Source organism: Centropristis striata, chromosome 17, assembly GCF_030273125.1.
Source record: "Centropristis striata isolate RG_2023a ecotype Rhode Island chromosome 17, C.striata_1.0, whole genome shotgun sequence".
Taxonomy (NCBI): domain Eukaryota; kingdom Metazoa; phylum Chordata; class Actinopteri; order Perciformes; family Serranidae; genus Centropristis; species Centropristis striata.
In genome coordinates this window covers 23163442-23177659 of record NC_081533.1, presented here as the reverse complement: position 1 = coordinate 23177659, position 14218 = coordinate 23163442, and the positions used below count along the sequence as shown (strand labels likewise).

At 37.5% G+C, this 14218-nt stretch overlaps 1 protein-coding gene and 1 non-coding gene across 2 annotated transcripts; both read left to right on the top strand.

The window, feature by feature from the left end:
• Window positions 1–2043: 2043 nt before the first annotated feature.
• Window positions 2044–2125, top strand: trnal-aag (transfer RNA leucine (anticodon AAG)). The gene has a single exon. It is a non-coding gene; the product is annotated as a tRNA-Leu (tRNA).
• A 1559-nt stretch (window positions 2126–3684) lies between these two features.
• On the top strand, window positions 3685–14122 carry naa40 (N-alpha-acetyltransferase 40, NatD catalytic subunit). The gene is made up of 8 exons (XM_059355013.1): window positions 3685–4091; window positions 6729–6824; window positions 9095–9147; window positions 9356–9451; window positions 10072–10230; window positions 10386–10469; window positions 11712–11789; window positions 13730–14122. Exons 1-8 carry the CDS (start codon window positions 4086–4088, stop codon window positions 13875–13877), a joined length of 720 nt encoding a protein of 239 aa, XP_059210996.1. The 5' UTR covers window positions 3685–4085; the 3' UTR covers window positions 13878–14122.
• The last annotated feature ends 96 nt before the right edge of the window (window positions 14123–14218 follow it).

Here is a 14218-nt window from a genome sequence, read left to right as displayed (position 1 = left end):
AAAAGACTGTAGGCGGGGTTTAGAGACTGGGCCATCTGCGTGCTGGGGAGGGCTGCTCTATGTGTGTGTGTGTCTGTGTCTGTGTGTGTGTGTGTCTGTGTGTGTGAGGGAGAGGGAGAGAGGAACCCCCCAATCCAAGGCCTTTATTTGCATTATGAAAAAGTGTATATGCTATTGTGGGGGGCCATTTCATATCCCAATAAAACCAAGAACTCACAGTTATAGTCAGGGATCTATATAGGGCCATATTTAACCCCTTTTGTTTCGGGGGTTCAACAAACCCCATTGTTTAATGCATAATAATATTATAAAAAAATGTTCCCTTTCCTTTTTGTATTCTTTTGATGTTACACTAAAACCCAACATGTAGACAAGAACTAAAGTTGTAACCCTTCATATTTTATGTATTATACCCAGTATAGACTGAAAATAAATTGTGATAATCAGAATCTGAAAAGTTACTTCTAACCCCAGATTTAAATCTAAATTTAGTAAAAAAGAGTAAAAAGTACAACACTTCCCTCTGAAATGTAGTTGAGTAAAAGTATTGTAACATTAAATGGAATTACTCAAATAAAGTATAAGCTGATGTGTAAATGAGAAAATGTCATGATTGTGGTGTAATTTCCAACCCTGAGAAACTTAATATCACACTGCTTTGATATTCATGTTTCTGTACTCTGTAATAGTGAGTTTAACTGTATCCCCTGTGGCCCTTAATCGTTCTATAGAGCGATATTTAAATAACATTCCTTTACATTTTTGTGGTTGCTTTCTATCCTTAATGAGAGAATATGCAACTCGATCTTTCATGCTGCAGGCTGAGGGGAGATATTCCCTGCTTCACCGGCTAGTTAATGTTTGTTTGTAAGAGCTTGAGTCAAGGGTAAAAGAGTGCCTAAATGGACTGGATGGATTAATGTTTTCCATAGCTACTAGTCTTTTATCTTGTCTGGAGCTTAATTGTAGATTTGGAGGAAATGAAGGGCTGCAATATGAATTGAGTAATATCAAACTCAATGTCCCCATCTAGTGGACATTGTTACAAACTGCTTCTCAGATAACAAAAAGCTGATTTCACTCTCTGGGTTTATTTATTTATTTAAATAAAATGTTCTTGAGGTCAGAATTCCTCCACCCCATCAACGACTTTTTAAAAATAATTCTGTGAATTTTTCTACTAATGTCATTTTTTTCATGCTTAATTGATTTATTTTTGAAAAAAACGATTGTATGTCTCAAGAGTTTTTAGTACATAATGAGCTTAATCTTAAAACTGTCTTAATTTGTTCCCTACTCTGCAAGATATATGCTATGATGTAATAAATAATCATTGTTTTTTTATTCATGCATTTCATATTAGAAACAAAAAACAAAACACTATGACCTGGAAATAAAAAAACTGTGTAAACTGAATTTCAGGCCTTTATATTACATGTCTCGCAGCAAAGAATATATAGGCTACAAATAACTGATTACTTTATGCATGGCACATACTTTTTTGACACAATTTGGCATCTTTTATCTCAAAATTTACCTAACGTACTAACATGCTAAAGCAAACGACTCAAAACAGTATTTGCAGATGTATATGGAGATCCATGCAACACAATAAAGTACATACCAGGTGTTCTGTCAAAGCAGGATTGATAGAATTATATACAAACTTTTAAAAATGTAACAAAACTGTAAAATCTTTAAACATAACAATAAACACCCTAGACATCACTAGGATTAATGTTTGCTAAATCTAAGTAAGTACATGAGATTTACAAAGAGCAGAGTATGTTGAAGAATTTAGATTTAAGAGGTTACAATAAAATATAATAAATATCTGGTTATGATTGTGATTTTTACAGAATGGAGAATGGTTAAGGTCAAAGGTTAGGCTTTAACAACGCAACTATGCTTGCTCCCTCACCCTCTCACGGTCTGTCGTCACTTTCTAAACAAGGAAACAATATTCGCGCTAAAGTAATGCTGCTTTCAAGTGCAGTCGGAATAATGACCAACAATATTTGGCACAGACTCCACGTAGCATGTGGTAGCGTGGCCGAGCGGTCTAAGGCGCTGGATTAAGGCTCCAGTCTCTTCGGGGGCGTGGGTTCGAATCCCACCGCTGCCAAGAATCTTTTCTCTAGAAACCACACACCATCAAACATTCAAGCAATAAACTCTGGGATTCGACATGTATGGCTGAATTGATACAGTCCTCATGTTAGTGCAAAGTGAGTTGAATAAATAATGTAAACCAACCAAAGTGCATGGTAGCTATTAAGTAGGTCAGTACATGTAGTATTCAGGATTTGGAATCCACATCTGGTTTTCCTGTATTATTTGAAGAATTATCCAACAATCTAACTATATGATCATCTGAATTGTTATTGGATAAACTACCCAAAAACTGTGAAATTGTTCCATTTATCTCCAACTTAACAACTACAGCACTTTTATGCCTCCTAATGCACCACTAAAAATAAATCATAAAGCAATATAAAATATAATTTATAACACTTACAAGGGCTCATTGTGTCCACCTCATAATAACAAATGCTTTAAGTACACGTTTGCTGGTAATACAATATTTTACTTAGTGACTTTACAAATGCACAACTTGTAATGGAGTTTACTTGAAGGCTACATTTTTGGTATTGTTGATGTGAATGCCTCAACCACTGCTCTAAATCACATTGAGAACATGCAACTTTGCTTTATTTAAAAAGTAAAAAAGCAGAGGTGGAATGTACCTAAGTACATTTACCCAAGTACTTTTCATATTAAATATTTCAAGTACTTCAACTCCCCTACATTTCAGAGGGAAATATTGTAATTTTTACTCCACTGCATTTATCACACAACTTAAATTACTTGTTACTTTAGAAATTAAGATTTTTGCACAGAAAGAGCAACATTTCTGAGAAATCATTTAAGTAATTTTTCATACAAAAAAAATCTGTGGTTCAAACTTCTTAATAGTGAAGATTTGTTGATTTTCCTTTTCACAATTTTAATAATTTTAATGCATTTAAAAATATATATTTTTTAAGGTTAATAGGCCAACTGTTGGTTGGACAAAAGATTGTGAAATTCTTTTCACTATAATTTTATAGTTTTTACACTCTGGTTTTAAACCAGAAAATAATAATAAAAATGACGATTGGTGGCAGCCGCAAGGGAACATTTTCTGCATACTTACTTTGGGTACTTGTATATTCCCATTTTATGGAATGTTATACTTCAAATAGGCACATTTTATATACATATAATTTGCCTATTTGAAGTGTGTGTGTGTGTGTGTGTGTGTCATAAACATGAATGACACTTTGTCATGTCATGTTTCTGACAGGCTTGTGTGACTCTTCTGTAGACACCTTCAAAATAAAGTGTTACCATATCTTGCTTAAGTCACAGAAGCATGTTCAAAAAATTGGCTAAGTCATTTATTTCTCTTAAGGTACATCGTTTACACACAGTGTTATTACTATGCCAATAGCCATCCTTTAAATAATAATAATAATAATAATAATAATAATAATAATAAATGAATATGTTACACTTTTGGGGAAGTTTTTTGTGTTTCCTGCAAAACTTGAAAAAATGAGTTAGGCGATTATTGTAACAGGGTGACGATATAAACGCGGAATAAAAACAATACTTTCCCCAAAGTTTCGGTGTCGGTGTTCAGTGAAAGTCTTGAGGCCTCAGATGTCGGAGCTCGTGGAGAGCACGTGAATGTAGCATAGTTGGAGGCGACGGAGAGGAGAGGAAAGAAAAGGGCCAGGAAGGGACCTGTAATAAATTCAGCCTCGCACTCTTGGCGCCAATCCGATTTAAAGAGAACAAAAAAAAAACCAGCTACATTTTAATTGACGTTTTAATCAAATCTGCGCCTCGCCGCTGCTTCTCTCTGAGCCGTCGGTCGGTGCTGCAGCCAGCTAGCCTCGTTAGCACACTATCTATCATTGTCATATTAATCTGGCCCTTCTCTCTGTCTGTGGTGACGATACTAATAACTCAGCAACAGTGAAACACGGGGACAATAGAGGTGTGTTTCTCCACGGGAATCCATAACACACAGCTGCAAAATGGGGGTGAGTTGTACGTCTTTTGCTTAATAGTGTCTGCGGTGAGGTGGTACAATGAAAGGTGGATGTTTTGGGCTCATAAATTGGTGATGGTGAGAGAAGAGAAAGAAAGAAGGAAGGAAGGAAGGGAGAGGAGGAGAGACCATGGTGGATGCATGTAGTCATAGGTGTTGGTTGGCACCGGGGCTTATTTGGCTGCGTTAGCTTCACATAGCATTGTTACGTTAGCACGAGCTTTTACACCTCGCTTCACTTGGCATTTTCACCATTATTACTGCATTGTCCTTGCCGCTATACACACTTAACTTCTCCTCATATGTGTTGTGCCATTGTTAGCGTGCTAGCTGTGTTAGCCACTTAGGAATGCCTCATTAAAGCCGAGTGCCGTGCTAGCTACCACTGCTAACCACTTGTGTGTGTGTGTACATATTTTACCAAACAAGCCAGAGTGTGCCCACCTGGTTAATAAAAATGGACTTGTTGGATGTGAATTACTGTACAGGCCTGCTGCACTCGAGCTCAGTTAGTTTCCATAACTTGAGCTAGTCTCTCAAAGCAGACTTGAGTTTATCCTCCACTTTCACTCCAGATAAACCAATCCACGTGTTTCCACGGTCCCAGCTCCGTCTGCAGCCCCTCTGTGCTTGGTACAGAGTTATGCTGTGAGCTATAGTTGGCCATTTAGTGCATTCCTTCCCATAATTGTTACCTCTTCTGTTCAGGTCTGGATCTAATGAAGGAATGTAGCTAATTCCTGTTTATTTGTCCATTGCCATTGTTTGTTCATAGAGCATCAATGCACCATTTCTGCACTGTAAACCAGTGGTGGAAAAAGTATTCAGATCCCTTACTTAAGTAAAAGTACTAATACCACATTATTTCACTACAAGTACAAAAGTATCTGCTTCAATATCTACTTAAAGTATCAAAATTAAAATGACTTGTTATGCTCCGATTGTTATACATTCTACATATATTTTTTGTATTGATGCATTTATGTCAACACATTTAATTTTGTACTTTAATTAAGCTATTTAATATTGCATTAAAAAGGGTGTAAGCCTTTTAGATTTATATTTTTCATGTTTCATCTTGACCTGAAAAGTAATTAAAGCTGGCAGCTAAATATAGTGGAGTAAAAAGTACAATATTTTCCTCTAAAATGTAGTGGAGTTGAAGTATAAAGTTACATTTCTGTGTTTTTAGCTGTATACAAATAGGCAGTACAGGGCTTCAACTAATAAGTATTTTCCAATATTGATTCATCTGTAAATAATACAAAAGAAAAAAAGCAGAGGTGTCCAATGTAGAAGTGCACTGACTGCTGTCAGTGACAGTTCATTTCTCTTCATAAATTGCAGGTGTCAATAATTAAAGACGGCTTATAATCACTATTTATGGAAATGTACCAGGTGGAGACATATTTATAGCAGCCTTTTAAAGTGTGTGTTCCCAGTTGCCAGGCATAGATGATGCAGTCGGAGTAATTTGTGTGAATTATGGCTGCACCATTGCTGATACTAGCATTGGACAGCATGCCAAGAGCGGGCTAAATTAAAGTATCAGAGAATTTCTCCAATACTATAATCCCACACCGACAGCAATATGCAACATCGGCAATACAAGCAGTCCACTGTTTTACACAGTACTGACATATTGTGGTAATAAAAGCTACTTATTCCAATATCAATGCTCTTTTTTATGCTGTTTTTATTGACAGGGTGATCATATTTATAATGGTATATATGTGTAACTGCTTCTGTTTGTTCTGTAATACCTTTGTTTATTTTTACTTTGATTGTGGTTGTACTTGTTCTTATGTTTGAGGTTTGTTCTGTTCTTGTGTCATTTAGTCTGTTTTGTTGTGTTTATTTGTATGATAGAAAGCAGCTGCAAATGAGATCTGCACGCACATATACACACAAACAGAATATTATGATCATACCATACAATCAAGGTTAATATGGGCAAAGTGACAGAGGGAAAACTGCAAAATATTCTAAGATAATCAATTCAATAAATTAATAGGTCATTACAGCGCCTTGTTTCTTGCTTGCTTAAAGTGTAAAATATGAAGTACAGATGTGGCATGTGACAATATGACAATTTCATGTTTGGAATATCCTTGACAGATTTGTTGCAATTTACAAGATCAGTACTTTCACTATGTTTGTGAAAGAGGGGTGGATTCCCTAAAGCAAATAATACATTTTTCAATAAAACTTGCAATTTCACATAAATCTGGACCATTATTAATACCATACATATGTACCAAAAGCTAGAGTATATAATAAACCATCTGCGCAACTTAAAAGCTGAGAGACAAAACTTTCAAAGTCACCACAATCACTCTATCTTATAATATTTACTTTATTTTCCTTAAACAGATATAATTGCCTATCAGTGAATGGGTGCCTGATCACAAAGTGGATCAATAAGGAGTAGTGGAGAGAAATGCTGTAATTCTGATACCAATGTCTTATATTTCCCCCCTCGTTATCATGTATCATGTCCCCTTTCAATCCTCCTTTCTTCCCCAATGTTGTCTCATCTGTTGCTCTGTCCTTTCTTTTCTATTCCATGTGTCTTTTACCATCTTGACACATTCCTCCGTTTATCCTTTTCCTTTTTTCCTGTGTCCAGAGGAAGTCCAACAGAGCAAAGGAGAAGAAAGCCCGGCGTCTGGAAGAGAGGGCAGCGATGGATGCCGTGTGTGCCAAGGTGGAGGCAGCCAATAAGGTACTTTTGTTTTCAGATCATTAGCCAGTGAGGTAGCTGTTGTCAGCCTTGGGAGTGGGCCACATGCAGAGCTTTTGAGGGAACCTTTAGGGAAGATTAAAACTATTTCAGGAATTGGGATAATCTTGTTCAAGAAACAGAGGTGTTAGCTGCCTGTAAAAGAAGCACAAAATGTGCAGTTGTGTAGCTCTGACAGTTGATAATGGCTTTGCATTGATGTTAAAAATAAATGCACTTTTTCAACTAAGTGCTTCACATAAAAGCATCCACCACTTGGCCCTTTTTACATGCCGTTTCAAGCTTTCCAGTGGACTCAGATTGCATCAAGCACGGCACTTAAAACCTCCATTGTGAGCTGTGGTTTGTCATTCATTAACTTACAGTAATAGATATGGATACATGTAATTACAATAGTAATTACATAAAAAGATGGGGATGCCCTCCTTACCCTGAATACACCCGTAATTGATATTCACAGGACAGGAAAAAAGCCAAATGCAGTGCCATATGTTTCTTTATGCATAATTAATGGGCATTATTAAATCTTAGCCATGTAGCGGAACACGCAGCAGACAGCTCCTGTAGCTTTGAGGTGGGTGGGATCATTAGTAAACCTTATTGAAGCCCAGAGGAGAACAAAGCTCACACCCTCGCCTCAAGCTCAGCTGTAGCTACTTTCCCAACAAGCTGTGAACAGGCCTGCCTGCGCCTATTACTTTTCTGTGTCACTTTGTCCCAAAATGGGGCACTCTGTGTTGCATGCTGTTCTCTCTCCCGCCCCTCTCCACTGTTGATGTGCCAACAGAGAAGGAATGCAAGAAATTCTCCCAAAGTAACTCTTATTTTTGTTTGTGCTCTTGCCAACAGTGTTAAATCTTGACTTGAACCATTGTTTTAAGAGGACAGATAGTGCTCTCACTGCCTGAAAAACATTTTCTGATAGATTCAGAATTGCTTTTAAATGGACTAGAGGGGCAGCTGGTTTACTGAACAAGGGTTCCTGCAGAAGATTAAAAAGTCTCCAAAGGCAATTCATTTATCTAAAAATAAGGATGATTGAAGGATTGAATGCCTGAAGATGCCTGAAACTGATCTTTGCCTGTTTCTTAAACAAGACATGGGCAGATGGAACAGGCTCCGTCTATTTTATGCAAAAAGTTTTTCAAGCACTAACCTGCCAGGAAAATGTGTCTACAACCAGCAGGTATTTCCTAGTTCTGTTCTACCCTCAACTCTGCAAGGAGACAAAAATCATGTTTTGTACCCATAAACAAATAGTACCTAATCCTAAATTATTGATGTTGCTTCATGTTTGTTATCTTCAAATTTTTAAAATTGGAAAATATCTTACATTTACCCTGCCTAATGGTGTAGAAAACCTACAGCTAATATATAAAGAGATCAGAAAAATATTTATTATGTATTCTCTCTGGGTCAGGGAAAGCTGACTTTGTGGGTGCTTATTATGAGTGACTAACAGGGCTGTAACACTAATAGCCCTGTAATTTTCTTGCCTGTATGGGCCCTGATTGGCCTATTTAGGCTCCAGAGCCTGTAGATGAGCCTGAGGGATGATTGGATTAGAAGTATAGTCTCTTTTATAGTCTTTTTAGGGGGATTTACTACATTCACAAATGAGAGTTCAAGTGTAGTGCAAATAATGGTTCATTTGCGATTAAACTGTCTATTATTTTATTAATGAGGTGTTTTGTCTGTAAAAAAAATAAAAATCAAAAGATGTTTAGTTAGTCTCATTTCAGACAAAGAGAAACAGCTATTCAGTACAGTTGAGAAGCTAGAAACTGCTAAAACTTGGTATTTTTCCTTGAAAATTGCCAAACAATTAAACACTTATTAGAAGTTGCTGAATAACTTTAATCAATTAATTGCATAATCAACTAATTATTTTCGATGAGGCAATTTTAAGCCACGGTATCTTTTGATATATGTGTACAAAAAAATGTACCAAAATGTGTCAAATCACAAACAAACTTTGAAAACTAACCGGAGGGTCGAATCCCAGGACTGACAGGTCAAGGACTGAGGTGCCCTTGAGGGACTGCTCCCCGCATGCAGAAATGTGCTCCTAGCATGGTGTGTTCACTGGTGTGTAAAGGATGGGTTAAACATTGAGGACAAATTCACTGCTCGCTGTTTTTTTTTTTTTTTTTTAGTGTGTGTGTGCTAAACTGAAATCTTAATCGTAATAAGACTCGGCCATGGAAGGGACAAAAAGTGTCTTGAGCTAATTTTGCCTCTTCTCTTCACAGCTTGATGACCCACTGGCTGCATTCCCAGCCTTCAAAAAGTACGACAGAAATGGGTACGCAATGCTTTGTGTGACTACAAAAGATTCATTCAGCATTTGATGAAATACATACTTGTTTCATTTTCTACATGGAGGGGGCAGATGGTCTGCTGGTGGTATTTCTATCTGTTCTTCTTTTAGTCTTTCTCTCGCACAGCTACAGCAGACAGATACGCACATGCACTTGATGGTATTGACCCTGTTTACTTGTCCTTCCCTTCAGGCTGAACCTGCAGATAGAGTGCAAGAGAGTGACCACCCTCAACCCGCTGTCTGTGGAGTGGGCCTTCGAACTCACCAGAGCCAACATGCAGACACTGTAAGAGGTCTCTTCTTGTAGTTCAGGTCGTAGATTACAGCAGAGAAGGAGTGCAGAGAAGTGGAAAAGTATGGAAACCCATTTCTGCTAATTTGAGGAAAAATGTATTCTATAACAATTTTTATTTTTAGTATAATAAAATAATAAACTACTGATTTTTTTTCAATGGATTTATCTCATTTATTAAATAATGACTTTTATTATTTATCTCGAAACCTCAAAATGACTTAGTATTGCAAAATAAATAAAATGCCTTCTCAAAATATTGACTCACTTATATTGAATATATGACTAATGAGACACTTTCTCTAAATAATGAGATAAGATGATTATAAGAGTTTCTTCTGGCCAACATGAGCTTCCATAGAAGAGGAGAGCAGAGGTAATGCAGATAGGTTTGAGACAGAGGCAGGGCATTTATCTTCTCTCACTGTGCCAGAATTTGCGTAGTCTTCCATTTAGCAAATGGCAGTCAAAACTAAATTTGTTCCATTGAGAAAACATTTCCTTTCTGAGTGGCGCTTCCTGATGATGAGGGAGAAATGCGACACTAAAATTGGCACGCTAGGTCACGTTTGAGATTAACATTTTCCTTTTTTTTTTTTTTTGCTGTGCTGCAGGTACGAGCAGAGCGAGTGGGGATGGAAGGAGAGGGAAAAGAGGGAGGAGATGAATGACGAGAGGGCGTGGTACCTTCTGGCCCGCGACGGAGACTCCGCCCCTGTGGCCTTCTCTCACTTCCGATTTGACGTGGAGTGTGGGGAAGAGGTTTTATATTGGTGAGCGCCCCTTCACAAGCTTGAGGATTTAAGTTCCAGCTTTTGATTTTCAACAACCGGAGAAAATATGTACTTCACTTGTAACGGCAGCTTTTTTTGTTTTGCTTTTTTACAAAAAGATCACTCTGGTCTAACTTGTTGTCTCGACTCTCCAGCTATGAGGTGCAGTTAGAGAGCAGAGTGCGGAGGAAAGGACTCGGAAAGTTTCTCATCCAGATACTACAGCTCATCGCGAACAGGTAAAATCTACAGCTGCCATCACGGTGATCATGACATATGAAATTCACAAGCTGTAAAGATGAGTTACCAAGAGAATCTGGATAAATGGATATTTTCTGCTAATTACTTTTTTTAAAAATTATAGATATCGCCATGAAACTTCCCCAGTTAGTTATTTACATTAAGACAATACTTTTTTGCATTACAAGTTTTCTGAAATGTTCTGTTTTTATATGCAAATTAGGTGTTAACTAATTAATTGAATATGTGCTAATTTGCATATATTTCCAGGACAGAAATCTGAACATTAGGTAATTCAAACTTCAAAGGTATTATTTTGTTGATAAATTAGATTCAATTTTTTTTCATGGAAGGAAATTGGGATATCTCCATTCATCTTTTCATAAATCAGAAAATGCTGTAAAAAGCATTAAAAAAAAAACATTTCTTGACGTTTTTAGGAACAAAATGTTATATAAGTCAGGGTTTTAATGATATATTGACAAACCTTCAGAATATAGATAGGAATAAAACTGGTAAGTTTGGTGCAAAAAATGTATAAAAAAAAAAAAATCCAATTCATAGCAACAACAATATAGAACATCTAAACACATCATATTGTGCAGGAGAGTGGGAATTTTGTAATGTCATGATGACGAGCTTTAGACTTCTTTCATGTTATTACACGCATTGTAATAGAACGCTAACTTTTAGTGAATCTAGGAGAAATCTATAAAAAATAAAGTAAAATATACACCAAAATATTTATTTTGGATGTTCGCTTTCCACTATTCTAAAAGCAGAAATGTTATGGGAGAAAAATATCCCAAACCTCAAAATTGACCAGTGCATGAAATAACTGTTTGTCTGTTAGTGTACCAAATCTGTGTGCAGGCCGACACTGACATAAATGACACAATTTAAATATTTAAAAAAACTGACTTTGCAATATTTCATGAGGAAGGAAATGCATTACGTGTTAAACCTAAAGTAGAATGTTTGTGTTTCTTTGGTGAGAAACACTGAAAGCAATCACAACTTTAGTTTGTTCACAAGAAAACTCCAAAGGACAGACCAAGAGTACAAGACTTTTAGATACAAATGAGCGCTCATCTGCAGGCAGACTTCATTAGCACACGTCGACAGCGCTTGTGTAATTACTCTCACTCGGCCTAAAGGAAAACACGTCCTTCACATCTTTCAGTCATGTGAGACGAAGGTAAACATATTTCCTCTCTGCCCTCTTTGCTCTTTCTGTCCAGCACGCAGATGAAGAAAGTGATGTTGACAGTTTTCAAACACAACCACGGGGCGTACCAGTTCTTCAGAGAAGCTTTACAGTAAGTATACTGGCTTTACAAATGGCACTTTATTTTATTATGGAGTAATGGAAAGTTTAATGTTGAAGAAAACACCTGAGATGTTACTAATTTCTGTGACAAGTTAGACTTTATCAGTGCTGGAATGTAATGAATTACATATACTCAAGTACTGTACTTAAGTAAAGTACAAGAACCTCAAAATTGAAATTTAGTATTTCCACATATGTAACTTTATACTTTTGACTCATCAAAATTTCAGGCAAATATTGTACCTTTTACTCCACTACAATCAGTTTCCAGCTTAAGTTACTTTTCAGGTCGAGAATTAACATAAAAACATGACCAACAAATTTAAAGTGATTAGTACTTTTTTTTTTTTAGTACTGTGATTAGTACTTTTCAATTTAACCTCATATAACGTATTTCCTCAAATAGTAGCCGGGGCTTCTATTAACAAAAAATCCGTTTGGGACCCGGCTAATAATAGGGGCAGGCTATTATTTGAAGGAGGCTTTTATTAAAAAAAGAAAATCAGAGCAGCTCTGACCGGCACTTTTTAGAGTGTTTTACAAAGCGCATTGTAGCCAGTTACCCAGATGTCGGCCATATTGGCAGTACTCGGATGTAAACAAACAATGAACAGCATGCTGAATGTTCATTTTAAGCAGGATTTAAAATGTCTAAACTACTAAAAAGCCCAGAACGTGCGTAAACGGCTCGACTTTACAGAGAATGACTAGGACAGCGGGAGAAACAACAATATTTACCTACAGTACTAACTTCAAAATACAGGTGTTGTGTGGAAATCTGTTACCGTCAAATGATGTTTCCTGAATGATGTTCTCCGTAGCATCACCTCCGCGGTTGGAGTTAAGATTTAAGTTTAAGGTTAGGCCTTGTAGAGAGAACTGTTTGGGGTTAAGGTAAACTTGGGGTCATGTTAACAACTTAAAGGAGGACTGGTTGGGGTCAGGGGTCAGGTTGGTGCAGGTTAAGGTAAGGGGGACACATATCGACGGGGGAACAGACTTTGACATAACACCGGTAAGACACCCGGCTTATAAAAGAGGCCGGCTTTTATTTACTAAAAACTGCTTTTACCCCCGGTTACTACTACTGCTTTAAATTGAGGAAATACGGTAAGTATATTAAGTAGTTAAAATGAGTCCTATCTTTACAAAATTGAAACACTGTTGACATATCTGCACTAATACAAATAAACTTATAATATATTTAGAATATATAAAACAATTTGAGTAGGTCCATTCTGCATAATGAGTATTTTAACTTTCAATGCTGATACTTTTTGTTTTGTGAGTAATTTCACTTAAGTAAGGGATCTGAATCTTTTTTCCACCACTGGTCTCTATGATTAACACCCTTTGAATCTCTATCCTTATAAAATCCCTATCTAATCCTCTTTTCAGACTGCTTTTTCTCAAAATGCCGTAACAAGCTCTGCTGTCATTTCACCATAGGACTTTCAGACTGATTCTGCAACAGTGTAATATTGAGCACATTATACTCTTTCATGTGCACGTAAAGTCAATATTATGAGAGTAGGGTAGAAGTGAATGAGTAATTGTTCTTGTTAAAATCATCTAGCAAATGTACAGGAAGAGGTGTCAGCTGGATGGCTGCCTTCACACGTCCAAAAAGACTCTCCACCTCCTCCATCCTTGTTAACGGACCTCTCTCTCTCTCTCTCTCTCTCTCTCCTCTCTCTCTCTCTCTCTCTCTCTCTCTCTCTCTCTCTCTCTCTCTCTCTCTCTCTCTCTCTCTCTCTCTCTCTCTCTCTCTCTCTCTCTCTCTCTCTCTCTCTCTCTCTCTCTCTCTCTCTCTCTCTCTCTCTCTCTCTCTCTCTCTCTCTCTCTCTCTCTCTCTCTCTCTCTCTCTCTCTCTCTCTCTCTCTCTCTCTCTCTCTCCCTCTCTCTCCCTCTCCCTCCCCACACGTTCAGGTTTGAGATCGATGAGACTTCGCCGAGCATGTCGGGCTGCTGCGGGGACGACTGCTCTTACGAGATCCTCAGCCGGCGGACCAAACACGGCGAGGCCTCGGCGGGACACACCCACGGGGGTGGGCACTGCGGGGGCTGCTGCCACTGATTTGCTTCGGCTCCACCTTTTAAATGATTGGTTAAAAGCCAGCAACTTTCATGGCTGTGTGTGAAAGCTTGAGCTGCCTGCTACTCTGCAGGCGTTTTGGGTTTGACCGGCTGTAGAGTGCCGTTGAAAATGAACCGATGGTGGGATATCTGGCGACAGATATTGGTGTTGCATTCAGATTGAGATTTCTGTGTTTTTTTGTTTCTTTTGTGTTATTCCTGCTAAAAAAAAAAAGCAGTATGCAGTGTGAGCTTTCACACATAGCTCCTGTTCTTTCTTTCTTTCTTGGTTAAATCCCCAAGCCATCTTTTCTCTTATCCCACTTAATGATGACAATTAGT

Excerpts from the sequence above, each read along its gene's own strand:
- naa40 (XM_059355013.1), top strand. Across the intron at positions 9,452-10,071 it reads AGAGCCAACATGCAGACACT|GTACGAGCAGAGCGAGTGGG; the intron begins GTAAGAGGTCTC and ends GCTGTGCTGCAG. Across the intron at positions 10,231-10,385 it reads GGGGAAGAGGTTTTATATTG|CTATGAGGTGCAGTTAGAGA; the intron begins GTGAGCGCCCCT and ends TCGACTCTCCAG.